The sequence below is a fragment of the Podarcis gaigeae genome (assembly GCF_964106915.1).
Source record: "Podarcis gaigeae genome assembly, chromosome: 4".
Classification (NCBI taxonomy): Eukaryota; Metazoa; Chordata; class Lepidosauria; order Squamata; family Lacertidae; genus Podarcis; species Podarcis gaigeae.
Window position 1 is genome coordinate 62,931,759 of NC_139677.1, and position 26,910 is coordinate 62,958,668.

The following is a 26,910-nucleotide window of genomic DNA, read 5'->3' on the forward strand; positions in this document are numbered from 1 at the left end:
CTTCTTTTATTTTTTCCAAAATCTTGTCTTTCTTCTCATTTTGTTTCCTCTTTTTTAAGGAATTCTGCTGTATTAGGAAACCTCGCATCACGGCCTTGCTTGCGTCCTAGATCACTCTTTTCTCCACTTCTGTCCTCAGATTTATCTCAAAATAATCCCTCAAGGTTTTTGGGGCCTTTTTGTAAACTTCTGGATCTCTAAATAGGGTGTCATTCATTCTCCATCTAAAGGAACCAGCTGTTGTTACCTTCATTTCCATCTTTACCGCATTATGGTCGGAGCGTGTCTTAGGGCAGATTTCCACTTTTTTTATCATTGGAGCCATTCCACTAGTAATCCATATTTGATCTATTCTTGTCCATGTCATCTGGGACTCTGAAAAGAATGTCCCCTCTCTCTCGAGAGGGTTTCTTAATCTCCAAATGTCTATCAAGTCCATATTATCGGTCATTTCGAAGAAAGTCTTAGGTAATCTCCCATCCTTAGAAATCACCTGTCTTTGTGCTTTGTCCATATATGTAGAAACAACGCCGTTCATATCTCCTAAAAGGATCACCTTATAATCCAGGTAGTCCATCAATGTCTCATGCAATTTCTTATAAAATTCTGCCTTCCCTTCATTTGGTGCATATATGCCAACTGTCAGAAACTTTTCTCCTTGGATTTGTATTTCAATTGCCAATATTCTTCCATGTTCATCTTTAAAAATCAATTTAGGGGCCAATTTCTCCTTTGCATAAATCACCACTCCTCTTTTCTTAACTTTATCCGATGAAATAAATTCCTGTCCTAACCTTTTGTTTATAAGCAATTTTCTATGTATTCTTGTTATGTGGGTCTCTTGTAAACAAATCAAATCCAATTGTTCTCTTTTTAAAATATGGAAAACTTCACGTCTTTTTCTGGGAAGGTTCAAACCGTTACAATTCCAGCTTATGAATCGCAGAGACATTGTTGGTTAGTTTCCTCCAGCCGCACCCTGTGGCGATTCTCCTTCTATAGGTGATTTAAGTCCAAATGTCAAATTTCCCAAATCTGTATCTGATGTCGAGTCCAGCACTCCTTTCACCAGGTCCTCTTCGTATCTATCCAGGAATTGTTCTTTATCTTGTACTGTTCTTATCTTGACTTTCTTTCCTTTGAAATTAAAGGACAGGCCTTGTGGATATTCCCACCTAAAAGGTATGTTGTTCTTCTTCAGCAGGTCAACCAAGTTCTTAAAGTAGGTCCTTATCTCTAAAATGTATTTTGGGATGTCCCTGTATATTTGCACGGTAGCGTTTTCAATCTGAAGAGTTTTCTGATAATGCAAGTTCAATATTTTATCTCTTTCCTCTTTAGATCTCAAAGTTATCAGACAGTCCCTTGGAATCTTCCTACCTTGCCTTCTGCCCAATCTAAAGGCAGTTGTTATCTCAAATTCTTCTTCCTCAAGATTCACCTGCCAAAATGCCGAAAGTTCTTTTGTGAGAAAGTCCACTAGGCTGTCCCCTTCACTCTCTGGGACGAGTCTCAATCTCAAATTCTTCTCCTTACGCTGCATCTCCCACAAAGACAAGGTCGCCTCATGTTGGTCAAGCTTCTTGCAAACCGGTACTAAATTTTCCTGTGTGGATTCCGCTGTGGATTTGGCTTCCTCCGCAATTTTCCTGATTGTGGTGTTTTCTTGCACCAATTTATTTATAGTCTCTGTATTAGATGTAATGCTTTTGGTATTTAAATCTAATTTTGCTGTGAGTTCTGTTAATTGTTTAGTATTTTCCGTACTCTGCTTGGTCAAATTTTCTAAAGATTCATTTATTTTAAGTAGTGCCTGTGTCACTGAATCCATGAATGCAGTTATTCCTTTCTCCTGTCCTGCTGCACCTGTTGGCGGTAGTCCTGATAGCGAGCCCCTTTTCTTTTGTGCAGCTTTAGCTTTAGACCTTGTTGCTATTTCATCTGCAGGGCCGCTCATGTCCCAAGGTCGTTCCCACAGGAACAGGTTTACAATGGAAAAATCCAGTGACTTTGTTTTTGAAGCCTATGTTGCAACTATTGCCTTTAGCCCTCTAGAGGGAGCATCAATGTGTCCAGTGAACAAAGGAAACAAAGAATCCAGCAGCCCTCAGAGGAAAAAAGTTTCTAAAAAAGTCTCTCAGTCTTTTGGTTGCAACAATGTTATTTCTACAGAGTCTCAAAAGTTATATCCAATAAAGTCCACTTTAAAACAAAGCTGATCTGACAGTTCCTGTCAAAGTGCTTCACCCAGGCAGTCCGTTCCAAGAGTCAGAGACTGCGGGAAATTGTCCTTTTAAACTTCCCTCATGCAGGTTACCTTTTCTTCTACTTCTTCCCCCCCTGTTCCTGCTTACAAGGGGGGGGGGGAATTAGCTTCAGTGTTAGGGTTAGCCCAATCCAAAAAGTTCACAGTAAATTTTTCAATTGCAGCTTCCTAGTTCCGTTGCTTTAACGATCATGCAGTCCGGGGGAGGCAGACTTCCTTTATTTACCGTCCCCGTTTTCAGCCAAATTTTAAAGGTTTTTATTTGTAATCCCAGTAAGGTATCCAATCCTACTTACTGGTACTCTATTTCAGTCCAAATTTCAGGAAGGAATCGACGCTCTCCGCCTATGGCGACGCGGCTTCACTCCACGGGCTGGGTAGTGACTCTCAGCACCGCGCGATCCCCCGATGCTCCTCCGGAGCCTTTAAAAAGGCTCTTTCGCAGTAAAGGGGGGTGCAAATGGTGCCCACCGAGTCTCCTTGTTCCAGGCTTCCGCGCCTGTGATTTTAGGGGTCCCCGCTTCGCCGTAGAGGTCAGACCTGAACTCGTGGAGCAGCCCTCTCCCCAGAGATCAGAGAGAGAGCCGCCATTAAGCGCTGGCGCCGACCGGAAGTCGAGTTTGGGCCTTTTGTTGATATATGAAAAACGTAATCCCATCCTGCCTATCCTTCTATGTAGAAAATATGGTCATCCTTCAAGGGTCTGTTCTTAACGACACCTCATTTCCTTGTAGAGTATGTAAAAGGCCTTATCAGGTGCATCTTTCAAATATTTTGTAATCGTGACCTTATTTATTTCTAGAAACTGTTTGAGTACATCATGGTGACATACTTTTCACAACTGACGAGGTGCTCCTTTATTTCGGTACACATTTGCTTCTAATGCCAAACTTCTATTATCCTATCTAAAAAGAATGCCTTGCAAATGCTGACTGAAGGCTTTCCATTGTTTCTTGCAAGGTGACTACGACACTTATTGACTGGAGGAAATGCAGTAATGCAAAGGTTAAATATTTTGAATCAGATCTTGAAGTCAGACCTACAATTGAATGAATGACTTAGGTTTTTGTTTTGTTTTTTAGTTACATAGAAACCCCCACAATGAGGGGATTTCAGCTGTTTCTTTGCAAGACACAAACTGAGTTGGAGTGACTGCAGATACATTTGCATCTAACATGGCTGGGTCAGTTGATCAGTTTGTAAGGCTTTAATTTAAAGAATATACTGCAGGATCACCTCCCTGAAATGGTATATTTCCTGCCTCATCTGTTACATGCACTCCATATGAAGATCTGAGATTATCCAGAGAAGTCGTGTTTATTTATTTATTGCTTTGTATCCACAGGGTAGTAAACTGCAATTAATCGCAAAAAAATCTAGTTTCTCAGTGGAAGTAAAGATGTCTTCTAAAACCATATGCACAGATTGTATCTATTTGTAATCTCTTATTCATTTATTAATTTAATGTATTTAATTAGTTCATCTTCAGTACATATATTTGCAAAAGTAATAAGCTTCTCAATAATGGCATTTCCCTCTGTCTGACTGACAATTATATTTAAGTCCCTGAGAGGGGATATGCCCTATACTGGTGCTGTGGACTTAAATTTTTGGAAATGTGATGTGATACAAAGAATTGAACAGTCCCAAATCCCATATACTTCCATTTTTAGGTAAATGTCTACAAACAGTCATCAAAAGTAAACTTTTCAATCACTTTTTTTTGAAATCTAAGTGCTAAACATCTTCTACATAGAAAATATTCTGAATTCATATTATGCATGACAGTAGTTATATTATCTTCTGTACCAATCAGATATCCCTCGCCCCATTAAACATATTTTTCCTTAAGAATACATTTATACTGGCAGGCAAAAATGGTGATCTTTACACTAAACAGCAGAGTATTCCAGACTTCTAACTGGCTAATCTCCTCCCTGATATTAAAATTGTAACCTTGGAAGTCTTATAACATGTCTTTCAAAATGAAGCAGGCATAGCTCTCATTTTACCATGTTCTTGTTTAAAACCCACCACACAAGATGTAAATAACATAAAAATTTGGTCTATGGATACTATTCAAAAAGACAAGGCAACCATTAAATATAATGAAAGAATTTGATTGCCTAAAAATGGAAGCCTAGTTGTAAATGGTTAACCAGAGGGGTTTTGCAGCAGCCTTGAGGGAGTCTTTCATCTTCACTGATGCCTGCAACAATGCCTTAAGCAAAAAACTAATTAAAGAAAAATAGGTGTTCCCTTTGATTTCTTACAGCACCTAGGGAGAAAAATATTACAGTCAAGTTGGACTTTAAAAAATAGATATTACTGCCATTAAATATCTGATTTCCGAAATAAATAGTGATAATTAAGAATGATATTTAACTGTATCATGTCTTTTTAGAAATAGAATTGCCCCAATGTAGCATGATTCTATGTACACAACAAATGATTATGTGCATATATGATCTTCACACTAAACTGGTGGGTGGGGTTACAGTATCAGCCTCAATCGATATTACTTATAGAGGAGCAGGGCAGGTGTCAGTGTACGAAAGGAATCAACTGGCCAATATGTATGCAGTTCCAATTCACTAAGAAGGACTGTTCATCTATTTTAGATTCTGGATGCATGCAATTGATCAAGGTGGCCAGATATTATTCCTGTGTATGGATTAATCCTACTTCTTCACATAAATTTCTCCCCTCATGATGGATGTTATGGGAGAGGGAGTTCAAGGAGGATCTTCACCAGCTTCTACCAAACACTGTGAACTGTTACTTTAAGACTGAAGATTTGTGGCTCTTCTATACACCTTGGTCCTCTCCACATAATCAGGTGTCCTGTTTTTAGCAATGCCCAAGTGCACATAGAGATAGACCATGGGTAGGCAAACTAAGGCCCAGGGGCCAGATCTGGCCCAATCGCCTTCTAAATCCGGCCCACAGACGGTCTGGGAATCAGTGTGTTTTTACATGAGTAGAAGGTGTCCTTTTATTTAAAATGCATCTCTGGGTTATTTGTGGGGCATAGGTATTCATTCATTTTTCTCCCTCCAAAAAATAGTCCAGCCCCCCACAGGTCTGAGGGACAGTGGACTGGCCCCCTGCTGAAAAAGTTTGCTGACCCCTGAGATAGACATACCATCTGTGCATATGCTGTATCTGCAAGTACAGAGTCCATGAATGGATGGATGTTAGGGAAAGGAGACCAAGTTGCTACACTATACATTCTGTGTGAAATTCATGGATGTAAAAATGACTATAGAGAATAAGTATTAGGAAACAGCAGTAAAAATGTACTACACTCCCTAATGTCAAGATATTGCATATGAAACAATGGTAGTAACCTTAAGCATGAGTGATCTACAAAGTGACAAGTTCCTATATTTCTCATGCCATTTTAATTACAATTCAGGATAGTCCAGTTGGAAAAAACAGCACAGACTCATTTTGCTTATTTGGTCCCTAAATATGCTGAGTTTCCACCCCAATAATGTGCCTCATAACCCTAATTCTGCACAGTTTCTTGGGTAGCTAATTGGAGAATTATGCAAATGAACTAAAGATAGTGTTGGCAGCTTCTGTATGCATAAAGAAAAAGAGGAAAGGTGGTCCAACCCAACATTGTATTCTGCCTCCACCAAAAACAAAAAACAAAAAAAAACCCCACATGTCAAACCAGGATCAATATATCATTATCTTTGTTCTCTCTTTATTACCGTTTCCCATTTCCTCTATGCTCTAATTTCCTGTATTTATACATGGTATATGATTTTCTGTCAATTACATTTGAAGCATATAGGTATTAAGACTGAGAAGCACTATTAGAATAAATATTAACTACTTTATAATAAATGCATGGAAAATGCCTTTAAATTTTATTTTGCTATTGAACTACAATCGAATAAGGTTAGTATGCCAAACTGGCTATTCAACTTGAAAGAGATTCACTCCAGAACATTTTCAGTCACCGCTGCTAGACACACCAGTAGTTCTGCTATAAAAAAAGCTACACAGCAACCTTTTGTTGCATTCTTCAAGAAGTGTATGAATAGGTTGAAGAGCAACCATGAAGAAGTAGGTTAGCAAAGTAGACTGAGAAAGGGCATGTTCATGGCAAAAGTACTGGAGGGATAGGGGAATAAATGGCAGCAGCGGTGGAATAAAGGGGGTATAACAACACATCACCATAAAATACAAATGAGTAGAACAAAGTGGCTCCACAATGCTTGTGGACAAAGAAGAAAAGTGTTTCAGAGATATCTACCTGCTAGCATAATTGCAGCAGCTGTACCATCTAACCCCTATCAGTCATAATCTGGAACAGTGCCACTTTCTATTAGCCAGGTAATAGAGGAACTGAAATTATTTATACGAGTCCATGTGAACCACTCCGTTTGCTCCAATGCATTCTGATGACTTAATTAGATAGTCAGTGTAGCACATGTGGCTTTCCAGTCAGGTTCATCACAAAAGGCCAGTTCATCAAAGCAGGAGAGTTGTGTGCTCTACAGCTAGATTAGAAATACGGATTTCTTCATTAAGTATCATGCAGCTGACTGTGCCTCTTGGTTTGTCACCATCTATTCAGACAATTAAATAAAACCTCATGCTGGATAAACTGGGGCTAATAAAGAGACCTTGAATTGAAGTGCAGCTGGCAATCTTTTCTTTATTAAGACCTGGCAGCATACATAGTGACAGCATCTAAAAGGCAAAACGTGTGGAGTCATTTCTTATTCTCCCCCCCTCACTCTTAATATCTACCCTCTTTGGGCCATGACATTTTGGTTGATAGGATTTCCAGACCTTTGTTATTCTCACAAAAAAGGCAAAGAATAAACAAAGGTCAACTGTTAGAGCTAGGGAAACTGCAACATTCAACGCGCTTAGACCCTTTCTCTGTGTCAATCAAAATAAAAAGTGAGGAGAAAAAGACGTGTGATGACTGACAACCCTGTTCCTGGAAGAATAGTTTTTAAAATATGTGGCAGATACAGTTTGCCATATAAAGATATTGTTTGAAGATGCTACATTTTCCAAACAGAACTGCAGTTCAAATCACACATATTAAATTCTATAGATTTATCATCAATGGTGAAGAAGTGTAAGACTATAATCAGTGAATAAATCAGGACGGGAGGAACTCTTCATAATTATGTTCCAATGTTTACAAAAGATATACACAATGATTGGCTTGTGTCTTGTACACAAAGCACTTATGCCTCCATAAATAAAATTGAACTTTGACACTTAACTTTGACACACTTTGACTTTATAAGTTTGGCTTATGCCACTATGAAATAATGATCTTCCCAACAGCAGCTTAATGTAATGTACACTAAACATGAATGGCTAAATGGATATATTATGTTTCGTTGAGATAGTGTGCTTATAGACCGCACTGAAATAATGATCTTCCAATGTATAGCTTAATTTGCAGCAAACGAACATGAATTGATATGATAACATGATGTTTGGTTGAGCTGGTTTGCTCAGCTATTACACAGTATCGTGATGGAATAGGATATAAACAAGTCAGATACGAGAAGCAGCCATACCAAATTAAATAATGATGATTATTAAACTATAATGGAGTATATTTGGTTTGGTCTACAGTGAGCAATATAAAAAGTGTGTGTGTGTGTATCTAGTATTTCAGAATTTAATGCAAATCAGTATCTACAGTGCAATTAGTTAAATAGTTTCTCATTTAGCTATTCATATTCTTTACAAAATGCTGATACCCATAAGAGCTGTAATAAAATTCCCACATTGTGGGACTCATGCTCACTCTGAATCAAACTGCTGTCTCATATCAGTTTTAGTATTAAACGTGAATTCTTATAATGCTGGGAACTTTTTACAGACATTTCAACTAGACATCTGAACATTATGAAAAGCCAGCATCTACTGAGTGCTTAGCAAACTTCTGAATGTGCGCATAATATATGGATTCCACAAGGAATTTCCCCATTACCCTCCTCCAGTGTCTAGACATGTAGAAGTTATTTCAAAGAGTTTGTCTAAGTCTAAGTAACTTTCAGCAGGGCAACAATGAAGGGCAATTTTATTCAGGTAAACATTTACTAACCAGTGAGTATGCAGGTTGTTATCTTTTTGCTGTAAAAGCTTTGCTGACTATTATTTTTCCTGTTTTCCTGACTGGCCTATGCTAAATGGATAAAATCTGTTACAGTAACTGAACTAAAATGTTGAGAGATTAATATCATAATTTAAGTTTGCCTTATAATTAGTCAGTTCTAGTTTCTCCTTATCTATTTTAAACCAATTCAAATCCAGAAATCATATCCATAGATAATGTTAAAATCCTAACAAAATAAAGATACCAGGTATAAGATATCAGATATAAAGGTCTCCAAACCTATCATCACTGAACACTGCAGTCTTAATGAATATTGAACCCAGCACCTCCTATTAAATTTTTAAACATTCTCCTGATGTAGTTGCCAACCAGCTATTACTGCAGCATCTAGTGTGGGTTGTGTTCTCACCTATCATGCTGACTGAAAGCAAGGTTGCTCTATTATCTCCCAAATACCAAGGGAGTTTTTAACATGTTTTGTTTTCTCAAGATTCCTTGAAACACAAACCCATTTGGTGTGGATTCTTTTTTGTTTGCCTTCACTCTTTTCTAAGCACAACCAGTTAAATCTTGGTTTTTAAGCAACACTGAGGAAGGCCTAAAGCAATTTTGGGAGTCTCCCTGTAAACAAACTGAAAAATCCTGATGTCATAGGGAAGGTATAACATTTGAAGCCATAGTAATTTGCATTTAAGTTGTACTTGGCTTTTCTATTTATTGCAGTTTAAATTATACATATAAGTTTTCTTTATGAACCATTCATAAGCTTTAAAACACAACACAGAAAAATCTTTTTTATTTGATGTGATCCCAAAAGGATTGCCAAAATCTTTGGCTTCATTGTATTTTGAGAGTCAATATATGCCAACTAAGGTTAGTAATACAACCCACATGATATATAAACATGCAAGATCATCCATGTGCTCATTTCTATTCATATAGAGATATCTGTATAATGAAATAAAAACAGGACAATATACGGTAATACTTAGGCTGTATGATTCTTTCAATTCAAACCTTGTAAGTAGTTCATTACCTTCCCAACTCCTACTAGCTCTACTGACACATGAAAGATGCTGTAGCAAAAACAGCAGAGTATATTGTGGCAACTTAAAGATGATATTCTCAGCTGGCAGATTAGATGACATTGAACAAAGCAGTTCTGTTAACATAAAGACTTTCACCTGTGCAATAGAATGTTCTCTCCCCATGCCCTCTCTCCCTAAATCTTTTTCTGAGGGTTCTCCCAACCCGTTCTGTGCTGAGGGACATCAGATGAGCAGCACAGCTTCACCAAGCTGTCCGCTATTGCCATAGACATAATCAACACAACCCCCGTTTGCATCCAAAATGCACGCATGCACCCACCCACCATATTCTATCTTCTATAGTCATATCCCACAATACAACTGCATTCTGTTCAACTTGTTAGACAGAAACTCATATAGGAAGAATTTACATTGGTATTCTTAAAGCTGCAGCCATTCAACGCACTGAAGACAGACCAGTACACAGACAGACCCTGAAGAGAAAGCAGCAGCAAACTGCTTGTTGTCATCTACATCTCCAAACTAAAATTGACTACCATCTTAGCCAATGGTTTTCTCTCTAACAAGCCTCAGGGACTAGCCTGTTGGCATTTACCCACAAACTAAACTAAACTGGCTAATCTAAACTAAACAGAACCATGAGAGACACAGAAAGATGTACTAGCTCTGCAGGAAATGTCAGTGCCAACTCTGTATCTCCATACTTGTTTATAACACCCTAGTGAATAATATCAGATTTATCATCTGGAGATCATCCTCAAAGGTAATATACGACATCACATCCCAGCAATGCCCTTCCTTTTTAACAGTCTTTTTGGACACAAATTTGATATAGAAACAGCAGTATTCAGAAACTGGTGGGACAACACTTCAGTCTCTCAGAGCATTTCTGTTGCTGGCATGAAGGCCACTATCTATCTATCTATCTATCTATCTATCTATCATCTATCTATCATCTATCTATCTATCTATCTATCTATCTATCTATCTATCATCTATCTATCTATCTATCATCTATCTATCTATCTATCATCTATCTATCTATCTATCTATCTATCTATATCTATCATCTATCTATCTATCATCTATCTATATCTATCATCTATCTATCTATCATCTATCTATCTATCTATCTATCTATCTATCTATCTATCTCTATCTATCTATCTATCTATCTATCTATCTATCTATCATCTATCTATCTATATCTATCATCTATCTATCATCTATCTATCTATCTATCTATCTATCTATCTATCATCTATCTATCTATCATCTATCTATCTATCATCTGTCATCTATCTATCATCTCTCATCTATCTATCTATCTCACATCTATCTCTATTTAACAATTGAGTTCTTACTAATACAGAACTGGTATTATGTGGCACCTGCATTACTGCCAGTTCAACACGTGAGGTGAGGTAAGGTGATCTCATAGGTAAACTGGTCCCAATATGTTAAGAGCTTTGTTAGCAAACTGGATTCTTCTCCATTCGGTCTACTGAACTTTGGTTTTCATTCCTACTGCAGATATAAAATTAGCATACCATCTCTAGAACTATATTGTTCTAGAATTCATCAGTGCTCTGGACTATATGGTTCGAAGAGACACATCATTCTTAATAATTTATTTTTATTTTAGCCTTTTATTTTCTATAGTTTGGTACTGTTCCTTGATATTCAAGGATTGTTCTTAATTCACTTTTTAGGTAGTGTGTGTGTGTGTGTGTGTGTGTGTGTGTAAAATTGAAAAATCCAAAGAAGCCATTTAGTACCTGCAATAATAAAACATAAGAGCATTCAGATTTTGTAGTCTCTCTCACACACACATATACATTCACACTGACAAATCACATTCTGTGGTACAAATGTTTTGTATAAAACAAATCCTACCTGGAATAAGCTGACCCAGTAATTGATGAACCCGAGACAGGCTGAGTACAGCTACCACGACAGTAAAAGAATAACGTTTCCATTTCATGTTGCTTCTGTTCTTGCATTACACCAGCCCAACAACACTTTTAGAAAGGTTATCTGTAACAAGGAAAATAAGACAACTGTTTATATTGTCAAACAATTCAGATATTAAACAAAATCTGTGCTGAATTAGTCTCTAGAATAGCCACACATACAAACATAGCAAAATCTTGTGCTATGAGACTAAGTCGACTCCTGGCTAAGGTCTCTCATTTAAGAAATGTTGTGTTTGTTTGTTTGTTTATTTGTTTGTTAGATTCCATTTGCGAATCACTTTCCTTATGTGAATTGTTTTCCTTTTTTCCTTTTATAGCAAAAAACAACAATGAAAATAATTCCATAAACAAAAGAAAAACAATTCCATATATAAAATAGTTCTATACAGTGGTATCCCTGGTTGCAAACGGGTTCCGTTCTGGAGGTCCGTTCACAACATGAAAAGAACGCAACCCACACCTGCGCAGGTCGCGATTCACCGCTTCTGCACATGCACGTAATGTCATTTTGCGTGTCTGCGCATGCTTGAGTGGCAAAGCCCAGAAGTAACCCTTTCCGGTACTTCCAGGTCACCGCGGGAGGCAACCTGAAAAAACGTATCATGAAGCAAATGTAACATGAGGTATAGCTGTACAGACAATTAAAAATATTTCCATATGTAAAAACAATTCTATATATAGAATAAAAGGTTGAGAATGATAATTCAGTTATGAAGTCTATTAAGAAGACACTCAAGGCAATGGGTGTCTTGGTATATAATTGGTATATAATTTTAGTTATGTAAAATATATGAAAATAATGCAACAGTAATCAGTGCTACATCTCTTTCCCCCCTCTTTCAGGTTTTCAGCTTCTGTGATATTTATTTAGGTGCTGCTGCCATGGCAACCTACACTGAAATACATCCAACTTCTTGCCCTTCTCCTCTTGTCTGCTTCTTTGCACCTTTTAACCCAAACTGACTAGCACTGTTCTGATGCAGACCTCATGGAGACATTCACATAAATGAACTATAAAATACAGTAATTAAAACACAACAAAATCAGAATCCTACAATATTTGTGCCAAAGCTTTGGGGGTTTGCATTTATTTCAAACCTTATATTCAAAAAATGATACATACTTAGATATATTTATTTCAGGTGTTTATATTATGCTTACTATTCAAAACTTCTAAGCGGTGAACTTCACCACTTAGAAACTTCAGTCCACTCAAGTTTAGGAAAATAAACTGAGTTCTGTCCTCTAACCCCTTTGGCACATTGCAAGAATTATAGCTAGGATAATTTAACACCAATTATCAGTTCAAGTTCCTAGAATTGAATTATTTCCCTATTTATTTTAACAAAAATATCATCAACCTTCAACAATATGTAGTTGTAATATTGTCACAAAATCACATATTAGAGATGCAACAATTTACCAGGTACAGTATTTTTAGTTCCCTTCACGAGCACTTACTTCCATAGAGGCAGCCAGAAATGTGCTGGATATTTGGAGTTCTGGAGATCTCAAATCACTATTGTGCTCCGAGGCCCCCAAGCCCATCCCTAAGTAAATAACTTGACCCTGACACGTAATTTAGGTTTAAGTTTTCTGGCAAAATTTAGGCCACAATTTTATTGATTACAGCAAAGTGAGTGGTATTGGTTTAGGCATTGGCAACCAACTGTAACTGACTCCTGCCTCTCTGGCAGGTAATCTGGAAAGGTAAACACCAAATGAGGGAGCAACATAGATGAAAACCAACCGAAGCTCACCCCTGGCTTGGACCTAGCCCCTCAAGTGGACTTTGGAATAGATCCAGGATCCCCAGATTCCTTTACCAGAATACCCTTATTCATGGAGGGGCAGGTGATGGCACACCTCCCCTCCCACACACCTCACTAAGCCAATGCCTAACCACCAAACCAAAGTTGTGATGATTGCTAAGGGGGTAGGTGCAAACCAAGTGGCCAGTGCCATTTTGCCAAATGGAAAAATTCCTACCTGGCCCCTGTTCCAAAACAGGAAACTAACCAATATCCAAAGCAACTAACCAATATCCAAAGCAAGGCCAAGGCAGCAACACCAACAAATAGGGATGGGAGGGCGGGTGCTTTGCAGCGTGAAGCAAGTGCCTCAGCTACGTCGTGCTGCCACTTTTATAGGTCCCCCCAACCATGCCACCTGGATCAGATTGGCTCAAACGGCCTGGCGTGATTGTGGGGCCATACAGACAAAGCCTGGGCTATGCCCCTGCCTACAACCCAGCAGGGGGTGGGGTGTCTCAGGGGCCCGTGCCCAACCAGGACCCTCATTAAGGAGGATCCCACTTGTTTCAGATTGTATAATGGCCTTTGTGGCATATAGTTTAGAAACAACAACAGAGCACTAACCCAGAAGTTCTCTCAGTATTACTCTAACCTTCTAAAAGTAAAAAATAATTGTCCCAGTGCAAACTCTTATTGGGTTTGTGTTTCTGTTGAAAGCAGGGATGAGGTGGGAGATCAGAGTTCTAAAATATGTATGGAGCCTACATGACTTCAAGAGGCTCCTCAAGTTTAGCTTCCAATTTGTGGAGTGTGGCAGGAACGGTGACTGAGGAGAGCTAAAATCTAAAGGAGAGCTATTCTCTCTCCATTTTAGCTTCTCAAATGCCTTAGCTGCTGCGTTCTGCACCAGCTGAATTTGTTGAGGAGTCTTCAAAGCATATATGGCATGTTACTGTTCTGCAATGCATCAGAAAGCAACCCAAATGTACACTGGTCTGATTCCTTCAAGGGATTATTCCTCTTGCAGCAGAGCCATATATAATGACTGATGATTGTACACAATCTTAAGTCTATATACTAGCTAGGCAGACAAATGAACACTAATCCTTTTGTTGGCAGAAGGGAGAAATAACTATTTGACCTGTGTTGATATTATAACAATCAATATTGATAATATAGCATAATAAACTTTGCTGTTTCCAGAGGGATAGTCACGTTAATCTGTTTGCAGCAAGAACAACAAAGAGTCTTGTGACATCTTAATGGCTGATGCTGCATAGACATGTCAGTTCATTCCATTTTCCTGACATTTCCCTGACAATTTTCACGTTATATTTGAGCTTTCACATGATGTAAAAGTTTAGTGCTTGTTTCCATGTTATTTGGTTGCACTAAGAAAGAGTTTGCAAGCCTGGAACCCTGGTCTTGGACACCAATGGCAAGGCCCTACAGGGTATGGAAGATGCTATGCAACTGACTTTCCTTTAGTAAGGCTACTTAAGGATCCTCAATACCCCCAACCCCAGGATCCCATCTGCAAGTAGATTTCCAAAAGGCTTAGGAGCCTTCTTCTCCCCTTCCCCATCACCCTCTCCCCTCAACAGATGTTTAGCAGAGGAAATGATCCTATTTTCTCATGTTTGTTTCACACTAGTATGAATGAAATTTAGTGCAACATGGTGCTGCAGTGTGAAAGGAACGTAAACAATCAGGACAGAACTACCATTATAATCAGTAAAACTAATGCAATACTGAATGCAGCCTGACAGATTTATTATGACATAACCTCATCAGATAACCATGAGTTAGTCTTAAAGGTACCACAAGAACTTTTTACCATAGTTTCCATGCTGTATGAAAATATAATAAAAACAAATGCACTTAAAATTCCCTGGGGTTGTACTGGTTTGGTGGCCTTCCCCCCTGCCCCAATTAATCTTGAATATATAAACAAGAGTGGACTTTTGAACCTTTGAGAGAAAATTGGTGTCTTCCTAACTGATATTTGTTTGCTCTCTTCACAAATTCCAAAATGTATCCTTGACAAAAAGTTGGGTTCTGAACACTTATGTTAGCTGTTTTCTTCCACCTAGGCAATACAATGAGGATAGTAATCAATAGTACAAGTCCAGTTACTTAGCAACAGTGGTTGCTTGACTATCCTATCTTTTAACAATCATGACTGCGGGAGGAGAATTTTCACCCACTGGCTGTACATCAGATGACAATGAATAAAAAACAGTATAGCAAAAACTTTCAGAATCTACAAGCTTAAACTACATTTTATTCCTCAAAAGTTTCTTTTGAAGTATTAAAGAGATTTAAGCTGGAGGTGCTATCCATGGGGCATATAAAAGAAACACAAGTTCCTCTCCTGTGGCTGCAATCATTAAGAAATCAATGCCAAATTAAAAGTGCACAAACCCCAAGGGGAAGAGAAGCACTGCAGTTAATATAGGGGAAAGATTTAATCAATTTTTGGTGTTTCCTGCTTCCCTTAACTTGGATGTTATCTGCATAAGAAACAACTATACAAGTAATGAAACCAAAGCAAGCAAAAATGATATTGCTGCACACTTTTTTGTTTTAATATCTTTGTTTTTATACTGTATTATACTACATCAGGATCCACTGGGCAGGGGCGGGGATCCTTGAAGCTGCACTCTGTTTCTTCAATGTAATGAGTCACCTGGTACTGCAGGTCAGAAGAATGTCTGCATACTGTGCTTTCATGATTCAGAATGACTTTGTGTAAGCAAAGAGCCAATTGGCTTCCCCTTACCCAACAGAGTATCAGAAGCCAAAGAAGACAGGCAGATTTATGACAATTTTTTTGGGGAAATTTACTTTAATTTTCCTGTCCTGCCACAATGCGGTATGAGAAAACTTAAACCTATATGGTTTGAGATGTTAATTTACCATGCAAACAGCCCAACACCATGACCCACTATAATGTCAGTGCTAATTGTCTAAGACGGGCCTTGCTTTAATGACGATAGTGTATTTATTTTCAAAATAAACTGCTGGGATAATAGAAACTCCAGGTTTCAATAGGGCAACTCCACTGGAAGCCAGGGTGGGGGTTATGAACTAAAATAAATATGTTCAATATGATTTGTTCAGCCCCACTGCAAGCCCTCCTTCACTTATTTTAGTACATCTCTTTTCACCCTGAGAGTAGTTGCAGCCAATCAGTCACAGTTCTCCATGGCTCCTTCCTTCCATCCACCACTGCCACCATCACCATCAGCTAGGTAAGAAAACAAAGGGATTTATCTAGTGCTGCAGCACTACTCACATGACATGCATGCACAATTAAACTTCTTCCTTCTCCTTTCACCTCCACTCCAGCCCCCGTGCACCCTTAAAATAAGCTCTGAAGGAGGACTCTCCAGAGCAGTTGAGAAGCAGGCATGTGAGGGAAAGAGAGGAAGTCCCATCACATGAGTAGAACTCTGCTTATCCAGTGTCAGACACAACACAAAGTGTCCCTGTAGTCAAGTTCTTGACACTGAAACTGGCACCTTCCCAGCTTCAAGGCACTTTATTAACCCCCAGAAGAGAAAAAGGCCGTAGTGAACAATCAAAGGAATAGGCTGAGAAGCCTATGGGCCTGATTTTACTGGTGTGCTCAGTTGATAGTTCTTATGGCAGGCTTGCAGCACTGTGATCCTTATGTCAGTCTTCACTCTCATATACACTTGGTAAGTCACCAAATGAACTATATCTTAACAAGGACTCAAAAGGGCAAAAATGACAGGCAATCTTTAACACACGACATGCAATGTTCATGAATGCTAGTGTCTGATGGAACTCAGGTTTTCATGATTTTCAATCATTTTATTTCAGAAAGTTGATGAAAATTGGTGGTCCACATGACAGCTGGTAATTCGTCCTTGAAGTGATACTACTGTTGGACATACTCTTCCTTTACAGTACTGCTGATCAAGCCATAGATCACTGAAATGAACAGTTGTACTACACTTCTTTAACTATAATCCTTTAAGCTTGTCTGGGATAAACTAGATTTATTCTAAAAAGCAGCAAGAAGTAAGTGTTCCCATGATTTGTATTTGTTCAGGGATATGAAGCACTGTTTGCACACTTTGCTATATAGATACAAAAGAAAATTCAGCAGTTCTTTGAGCTGCATTGTAAAACTCCACAGAAATCAATGTCATTATAGCTTTTAATACTAGGAAAGGATGTGGCCCATAGTTATTTTGAGACAGTTCTAGGGAGAAGAAGCATTCTAATCCCTATTGGGCTATATTTCAATTTTTGCTTTTATTGGACAAGAAACAGTCTCACTACCACTGGGACCCAAGTTTATACCTATTTATGTTTCATTTTATTTGCCTTTGGGACATCATTAAAGACAGAAAGTAGGTAACACATTTTAATTAGATTAATCCCTACTGTTAGAGAAGAATGGAAGTACATAGACCTGTGTTACCAGAGAACACACATCCAAACAAGGAAGGTTTCAAGAGACTTAAATGTAATTCCAAATCTGACTGCAGGCCACTGATAGAAAGTTACAATAGAATACAGGGTTTAACCAAAAGTTGCTCTTTTATTATTCGTAGCCTTTCTATTTTGACATTATTACTATTACATTTTACTTTCTGATCCTTCTACTTCTAACTTTCATTGATTTTTAGTTCTACTGCTAGCATGAACTTCTGCATCATTCTGTGACTCTGTTATACTTTCTCAGTTTCATTCCATTTTATTCACAGGCTTGTTTACCATCATCATATCTACTATAAATTATTGCTTCTAAAGTTGTAAGTATAGTTATACTCTGGTCCCCATCCCTCTTTTCCCGTCTTCCTTTATTTCCCTTCACTGTTCTTCTTATTAAACCACCAACCTCTGCTCCTAAAGTCCATCTCCACCTTTTACATTTGCTAGCCTTATCACTGCATTGTCTTGCCTGCTGACATTTGATTTTTCTACCTATTTGTCCTTTATACACCTCTTCAGAATTATCCTAGACCTTTGCTAATCAAGGCTTCACAAGTTGTTTAAATCCCATTTCATTTCCATTGTCTCATTTTTTTAAAAATTGTGAAATTTATGCAAGCCCTATTTTCTGTTTTATACTCTATATAATAACGCCCATACATGCAGCACTCCCAGCAATGGCATCACTAGACGCTCTTAAACACATGAACTTTGTACAAAATCAAAAACCCAAGGTCTCCATTCTATCAACTGTTTTTAGAAAAATTGTATTTAGTAACTGTTCCTGTTAAATGTACCGTATGTTTCCAGACACATCTCTTAAGTGAAAAAGAATCAGACAAATCTTGCATAGGAAACAGCACCGAGTTTCCTTGCTGTGATGGTGGGAATCACAGATACAGGGAATCTTCAGTGGTCCTCTAAGTATATAAAACATAGACAACTAGTTATACATGAATGCATTTCAAAAAGCGTCTTGACACATTTAAAGTTTTAACTGAATGAGTGACTATCTTACAGAGCAGGAAGAAGGGTATCATGCGTAAGTCACTGGATCAGGTGAGATGTTATTGAGCCAAAATACAAGGCATACTTATGATTAACATTTGAAAGCTCATTTCCATACATGCAGACTGTGCATAATATGCCCTCCCCCATATTGCATGGCACTAGTGCTAAAGAATGTGTAAATCTTATGCTTCCAGCATGCAATGTCAGCATGAGAAAAAGGCTTTCCTGCAACCTGCACATAGCAACTGCAACATCTAAACAGGCACTGTGATAAAAGATTCAATAATGTAACTGTTTCTGTCCCATTAATCTTCAAATGAATGCTAAACAGTTATCTTAAAAAGTTAGGGTTAGGGTCACACTGTATCAAAATTGTAACTACTTGTGAGAAAAGTTAACAAGATTAAAACATTTAGTATCTATAGTTCACTCTATAACAAAATCTAACTATGTGCCTTGAAATGCTTCATTCAGAAAAAGCAAATGTTGGCAGATTTTATCCAAAGCTTATATTTGTTTGAAGGGGAAATACAACTTCAGTTAATTGTGTCCTGAGGGAAGATTTTGGATTTTCAAAAATTTTGAAGTATACTTCTCCAAACTTGTGTAGTTTATTTGCTTAACAAAAAAATTAATAGTATTTAGTATGAACTTGAAAGATAGTCTATCAGTCACCAGTATTTTACATTAAAATCTTCAGTGTTAAAACAAAAACCACGTTTTCCAGAGGAAGAAAAAAATTCAAGTACATCTTTCTAAAGCCCCGTGGATATGGAAACTCCTCCCCCCACCCGCAATATATTTATTTACTGTAACAATATAACCATGAACAAAACAAAAAAAAATTCCTTCCAGTAGCACCTTAAAGACCAACTAAGTCAGTTCTTGGTATGAGCATTCGTGTGCATGCACACTTCTTCAGATAGGTATCTGAAGAAGTGTTCATGCACACGAAAGCTCATACCAAGAACTGACTTGGTATGAGCATTCGTGTGCATGCACACGAAAGCTCATACCAAGAACTGACTTAGTTGGTCTTTAAGGTGCTACTGGAAGGAATTTTTTTTGTTTTGACTATGGCAGACCAACACGGCTACCTATCTGTAAATATAACCATGAAGAAATCACAGCAGTGAAAATACACACACACACACATTGACTTCACATTTTGAAGACCTAAAACTGCAAACATTTTAAAAAGCCATTTATTTAGCTTAAAATGTTCACAATGCCTCTCAATCTTCTCAGTAGGACCAAAAGGGGGGATTCAATTTTCAAAGATAATTGTGTCAGACAACTGCTTTATCCCTTTTCAGAAACAATCTAATAAGTAGCTAATTACCAGCCAAGTGATTTCAGAGCCACACAGCTGGACCTAACAGGAGACTTTTAGAAATTAAAATGTATCCCAGAGCATACCCAGTCATAGCACCCTCTTCCCCAGGAGCCAGGTCATCAAGGGTGAATAAAAGGACATAACAATGATGTTGGGATTAAGGTTGGCCACAACTTTATTTAATTCAATTGCAGGTAACCTTGGCATAGGTACTGGGTGTGTATCCCTCTCAGCCCCCTGCTGGGGGTCTGAGGCATGACAGGGTCAGTTAGGGGGGAAATGGGACTATTGCAAAATGTGGGTTTACAGAGATGCCCCCCCCCCAAGTCGCTGAGGGAAGCTCTATGGCCCTCCAACCACACACTTCTGGCTTTATGTACAGAGACTTCCCTGAAGACCCCTCTAAGGGGATAATCTGATATCGCCGCTGCTAGGAGAGGGTGAGTAACCACTTCACCACTTCCTCAAATGTTAGACTATAGGATAAAAGCCAAGGCCTAAACCGTCACCAGACAGCGAGTGCAAATTTAAACCAGGGCCTGGCGGGAAGCCAGCGAGCATTGTGGGGCCAAGGGAAGGGGCCAACAGCCAAAACAAACATGGTGTGGCTCCGTGGGGAAGGAGCCACCACACTGGTTTACCAGCGCCACTCACCCTTGGACTGGGTAAGTGGCCATTGATAGACAGGGAACTATTTCACTTAACTGACAAGATGCGTGGAACATACCTAGAGAAAACAAAACCAGAAAATGACTGTGAAATTCCTCCACACAAAAGAAACCCAGTTTCATGCTCCCTATCCTCCCAGTTGAATTTGGGGCAGCCTTCACATGGTCATGTCTTCTTTGAAAAAGAGAACTCTCATGTTGCTCAAAACCTTTTTACTTAAGAGATCAAAGGTTAATACAGCAGTGCAAGAACAGACAGAGCAGGCAGAAAAAGACTGAGATTCCCAGCTCTTATCTGCATGTTTTAAGTCAGCTATCCCCAACATGGTGCTCTCCAGATGTGTTGAACTGCAACTCCCATCATCCTTAACACCTGGCCATGCTGGCTAAGGCTGATGGGAGTTGGGGTCCAAAACATCTGGAGGGAACCATGTTGGGAAAGGTTTTTAGTAGTAATGGGAGCTTAAAGTAGTAGTAATGAGTGCAGCGGATGCCTCTACAGTCATTGTTACAGAAAAATGTCTATTTTCCCACAGGTGTGTTGCATTGCACTCTTAAAAAATAACTGAAATTGATGCAAACAGTGTTGGCTCCCATTCTTTTTTTTATAGCCTCCTGTGTAAATGAAACACTATACTAAAGAAGGGTAATCATATTTGTACCAATGCAACTCTTGTACAAATCTAAAAATCCCAGAGGTTGTATTGCCTGGGAGGGGCCTGACTGACTCCAGCTACAAAAGCAGAGGCTGCTGAACAAACTCTTGAGTAGCATTCTCTATGTGATTAAACAAGAATCCCCTCCCCTGAGGAGTCAGAAATGTCATTTTAAGGACCTAAGCTGTGGATTTAAGGCTGTGTGGAGATAAACTTTCGAACCAAAGCATGTTTCAAGACGAGCCTGGAAGGTATAAGAGCTTTGGAATGACGCAGTTAAAAATGCCGTCGCCATTTTGGGAAGCTCTGTCGGAGGTCTTGAGTCTGGGAGGAGAAAGAGAAAAACAAAGCTGTTTATATATTGTGGATTAAACTCCTCAGTGGGGCTCAAGAGCGACAGCTTCGTAAGATTATGATGGAAAGAGCGATGTTATCTATGAAGGAGATGATATATGGAAACCATCTGGATTTGAGTATTTGAAGAACGGAAAATTCACACAGGATTATTATATTGGTGTTTATCGGCTTAAGGAGACTAAGAAGAGATTATAAAGAAAAAAGAAAAAATATATGAACAAGATGTGATGTGGAAACAGCAAGACAAGATCGGATAGAATTACGAACTCTGTCTGGACTAATTTGGACATTAACGCAGCAGCCAGAAGATGATCAGAATCCCCCTTCGGATCTTGAAGTATGGGTCCCCCCAACAAAATTCAAAATTTGGCTTTGTAATTCGGAATTTATGTGATGTGATTTAATTTGATGTGATTGGCCAGTTAATATTTTTTTTTAAAAAAAGAACAAACTCTTGAGTAGCAGTATTGTTTTCAGGGTTTTGTTGCTGTTATCTATATTCATTTTTTGTTTTTTTATTTCTAGTTCTTGTAATGATTTATGTGGAAATTGTTCAGTTATGAAATATTTTCATGTAAGCTGCCTTGAGCATGGTTTTCACTATGCAAAGGCAGCATACGAATTAATGATGATGATGATGAAGAAGAAGAAGATTATGATAGGTGGAAGTAATAATAGCAAGGAAAGATTTTCTGGACTTTGAAGAAACAGCACGCTGTACTAAGGATGTAAAGTTTTTAAAAGTGTACATGCCATGCGTCATCTCTTTCTTTTTAATATTACACCCTTTTTAGCCTCAAGAATCTTAAGGTATCCATAAAGAGAAGAAAATGCTTGTTATCCACAGAGAAGAGAGTTACAAAGACTTTAAAGATGTGAACCTTGAACATTCTGTTATCATGTCTAATGAGTTGTAGATCACTGTCAGACAAAACATTTTTCTCTGAAATCTACTGAGCAAGTTGAATATCTACAGAGAGCTTTGAAGAAACCTGTTGTTGGAGTTAGGTAGAAAACAAAGCAGAGGCTGTGTTACAAAAGTATAGCTAGAAGGAAACATGAATGCAGTTTTTTTAAATATAAAAAATATGTAAATACTGTTGGCAAAAGAAAATGCTAATGTGTTTCAAAGCAACAAATATTTCTACATCAGGGGTGTAGGAACTTCAAACTCAAAACCCTCCAGGCCTCTCTCTCTAGCACTTGAGACTCTGCCTAGCCAATGACCCCACACCATCCTTATGTTGCTTTAAAAGGGAAAATTAGAATCCTTATGGTCCAGATACTCTGCATTAAAATTCAGTTGAAATTTGAGAAGCTCTGTACAGTATTCTTCCATAAAGTTTTAACACTTTAAAAAAACCTTCCCGAAAACTAGTAGGTTGCTATCAAACATGTCCAACTTGCTGTAAAGAAAAAGACATTGTACTGTGTAGAGACCTTTTTGTTGTACAGGTAGATGTTCATATCATGGGTGGGGTAACTTTCTCCAATAAAGAACTACTGCATAATAATTCTTAGTAGGATAAAGGCAGCATCATGAATTCAGGTCACATAAAAGGTGCAACTATAATAAAGAGACAGCTAGCTAACATGCAGATCTCTGCACCCTGAAGGACTAAAGATTAGAATAGCAAATATGCTTTCCAGGAAAGTAGCTTTCATTTTTTAAAAAATCATCCAAACTTATAATGTACTAAAAAGGTTTGATGTCTGTACAATATATCACTGAATTTATTTTTCTTTTAAGTCAGCTGAAGGCACTTAGCATCATACATACACGCAGAAAAATGGCAAAGATTTCCATGACGCCTTTATGACAAGTGAAAGGTTAATGTATTAAACTGTATAAATCCATCAATTTCTATTTTCCAATGTAAGTTCACTGTCACTGTCCTTAGGCTTTTTTCGTGCTATAGAAAACATTCTCAATATCATTTTTTACAAATGTCTAGATCTGATAGATGTCTAGTGGTTTCTCTCTCTCTCTCTCTCTCTCTCTCTCTCTCTCTCTCTCTCTCTGTCCTGTGATGTGATGCAATGCCCCAAATGATCCTTTTCCAGATTTAATGTCTGCACCCACTAGGCCCTTTGTGACACCATTAGGTCCACAGCCCTCAGTCAGCCATAGCAGCTTTAGACTTCAGTGAACTATATTAATATTGTTGTTATTGTCATTTTATATTTTAAAATGGCTGGAGGAAGAATCCAAAAGCAGAGGAGAGGGCGCAGTAAAAAAAAAATGCCAAAAAAAGTTGGACCATCTTAAAGTTTGAGAAGCTCATTAATGCTGCTCTGGATCCCTACATTATTTCAGAATTGGGGGCAGAGATATCCAACTGCCTTGTTCCGTCAATGCAAGGATTTTCACATGTGCAACAGATCTTTCCCTCTTTCCTCCCCCTGTGCACCCCCTAAATCTGTTCTGGGGAAATATCCCCCAATATTCTGGAACATATGTGGGGAGTGCATGATGCACATGCAGGTAAAGGAGATAGAGGTTTCACCACACAAGCAGATCTCCTTGTGCTGACAGAAGAAGTTAGTTGGAAATTGTCCCAGGAATTTCCCCCGATCAAAGATTCTTACTAAGGCAGCTACAGTACATACAATCAAGCATTCCTTTTGTTTTCGCCTTTAGTCACGAGCATGACCTAAGGGTGAGTTTGGACTTTCAAAACCTAATTTACTGTCTCACCACTTGATAGTTTCTGGTGGTATGTTGAATTTGTAGAGGAAATGTAGTGGACAGGCCCGCCATTTTCTCCATCCTTCACCTGTAATTTCTCCTTCAGAAGTTTATCCTTCAAACAGGATACTGTGACATGGAAACTTCATCGAGTGGCAGGGGGTAGTGTGTGGGAGGGGGCTTACAAGCAAAAGGGATGAGCACAGCTGGACTTACGTTAATAATCTGCCTCCTTTCTGCAATCTTGCATCACTGTAGAATCCACAGTCAGGGTTTCAAAAAATGTATTTATCTCTCAATCCCTGGGTTCATTGTTATCATTCAAGTATTCCAACATTGTGTGAGCACACTTCCATTTGTACAATGGGACTTCTATCTCTCTTCCCTGCAATCCCCCACATCCACCCAAATCTGCTCTGGGGGTTCCCCAATAATCCAGAACAGTGTGTGTGTGCAGGGTGGTGAAAAATATTTGATTTCATCCAATAAGAGTGCATCAGTAGTCTTAATACGAAGAAGGTTTATGATTAGAATTCCATTTTACAACTCCTAACCAATGAAATATTTCCTGCCTTTCGGGGGGTGGGGGTGGGGGGAGTGTGATTAGAAATTGTCAAGAAAATTAAGACCTTACCATCAGAATGAAGGAGTTGAGACAAAAACATTTCTCTATGACACAGATGGGAGGATCTGACACTCTCTGAAATTTAAATTTCCATGTGAAAATTTCTCCTTTTTAGAATACAGTACCCTAACTTGAAATGCTGACATTTTGTAATTAGCAACACTAATCTACAACAGAATTGCACACATTTGCATATAAATTAAGTCAACTACATCAACATATTCTTTTCCATACTTTATTTACTTTGCACTTGGCAGTGCTTTGGGGTTTACTTTTCCATAACTTAAGAATAAGCTATACAGTATATTTATGAGTCTTCTGTAGATGACAAGAAAAATGTAAATTGGATTGTACATGTGGTATAGCAAAGTCAAACAAAGATTCAGAATCAGCAAAAACAAAACAAAAAAATGCATAAACAGCACAATACATTTGAAACGTTCTTGGTAAAATAAGTTGTTAGAGTTGCTACAAATTGTAAACATCAGATTATTTTTCACAAATCTAATTTGTGTGTGTGGCTATCAACTGCTCAGAATTGTTCTAGACCAGTGGTTCCCAATTAGCTAATTACTGAGGACCCCCTGTTTTTCAAAAGCCAAGCCAGTGACCCCCTACTTTTGACAATTTTGATAACTCTTCAAAGCAATTTTTTTGAACAAGATGTGGGGTAGGCCTTAATAAGCAAAGGATTTTAGATAAACTAAAAAATAGACTAGGGCTGTGCAATATCTGGTTTTCAACATTGTGATATATCAGCTAAACATCATGATATTCTAATATATCATGATGTCTGAAATTGGAGATCAGACAGGATGAGGGAAGGAGCAGCTGTGGAGATTGGATGGGGTGGGGAGAAGCAGAGTCCCCTCCACCACATGGAGAGGGGATGGGGGATGGAGGGTCATCAAGCCACTGTCAGTGGGGCAGCCAGTGGTGGCAGCCAGTGAAGATGCACATCCACTGTGGCTGCTACTGCTTTTCTGTTGAGAAAAGCTGCTATGCCTCAGTGCTAGGGAAAGGTAGTGCCACAGTGCCTTGAAGTGAGGGTGATCAGCTGCCCTGTTCTCCGTCAGCATGAGGGAAGGCAGCTCAGATCAGCAGCATTTTCGGCTGAGATTATCGTGTGATATTGGCAGTGTCTTGAAATCAGCTGCCCTGCTTTCCCTCAAGCGAGGAGTGATATATTGCTTCATCTTGCCAGGTCAAAATCATTATCACGGTGTGCTTTCATAACCAATTTTGGCCAATATATTGAAAAATCATATAGTGCTAAAACAGGCCATATATTTTGTGATATTACTATGCAAAACTGACAAAAAGTTTGTTTGGGAGAAGGCAAGGGATGGGGCCATGGACCTCCTGGGTGCGTTCCACGGACCCCTAATTGGGAACTACTATTCAGCTAAGGAACACAGCAGAGTTTCTCAAGAAATGAACTCTGAAGCTACTACAAGCATTTCAGACATCCCTGGGATCAGAAATAAAATGCTGTCTTTCATATAGGAGTGGAACATAAACAAAGAATGCTCCCCCCTTTAGTGCTGTTTTTATTTTATTTTATTTTATATTTTATTTTATTTTATTTTATTTATTAAATTACTATCCCAACCTTCCTTCCAAAGGAGCTCCTCCTGTTAATAAATAAATGAAGCACTGTGAGGCAGCATGTTCAGAGACTAGCACTTTAAGAATACTGTAAGGTAATTTTGTTGAGGAAACAATTGAAAGTTGGTATCTCTGCTTCTGTAGACTCTTAATGTGTGAAATGTGAACAGGAGTATTATTATGTTTCATATATATTTTACCCTGAAGATCCAGAAAACAAAAACACATAAGACCCTAAGCAATATTCTAGCAAAACTTTCACAATTCAAAAAGCAAGCAAACCAACAACACATTAATATATACTAGTATAAAACCATTTCCAAAGCAACAGGAGTA

General features: G+C 38.4%; 1 protein-coding gene across 2 annotated transcripts in view; it reads right to left on the bottom strand.

Annotated features, from left to right (window-relative positions):
• The window catches only part of ROBO1 (roundabout guidance receptor 1), a 591,421-nt gene that overhangs the window by 513,056 nt on the left and 51,455 nt on the right, over positions 1–26,910 (bottom strand). For both annotated transcript variants that reach the window (XM_083735868.1, XM_083735867.1), the window contains exon 2: positions 11,321–11,461. In XM_083735868.1, the coding sequence (XP_083591994.1) occupies positions 11,321–11,408 (88 nt within the window). In that variant the 5' untranslated portion in view covers positions 11,409–11,461. The remainder of the gene's footprint in view (positions 1–11,320; positions 11,462–26,910) is intronic.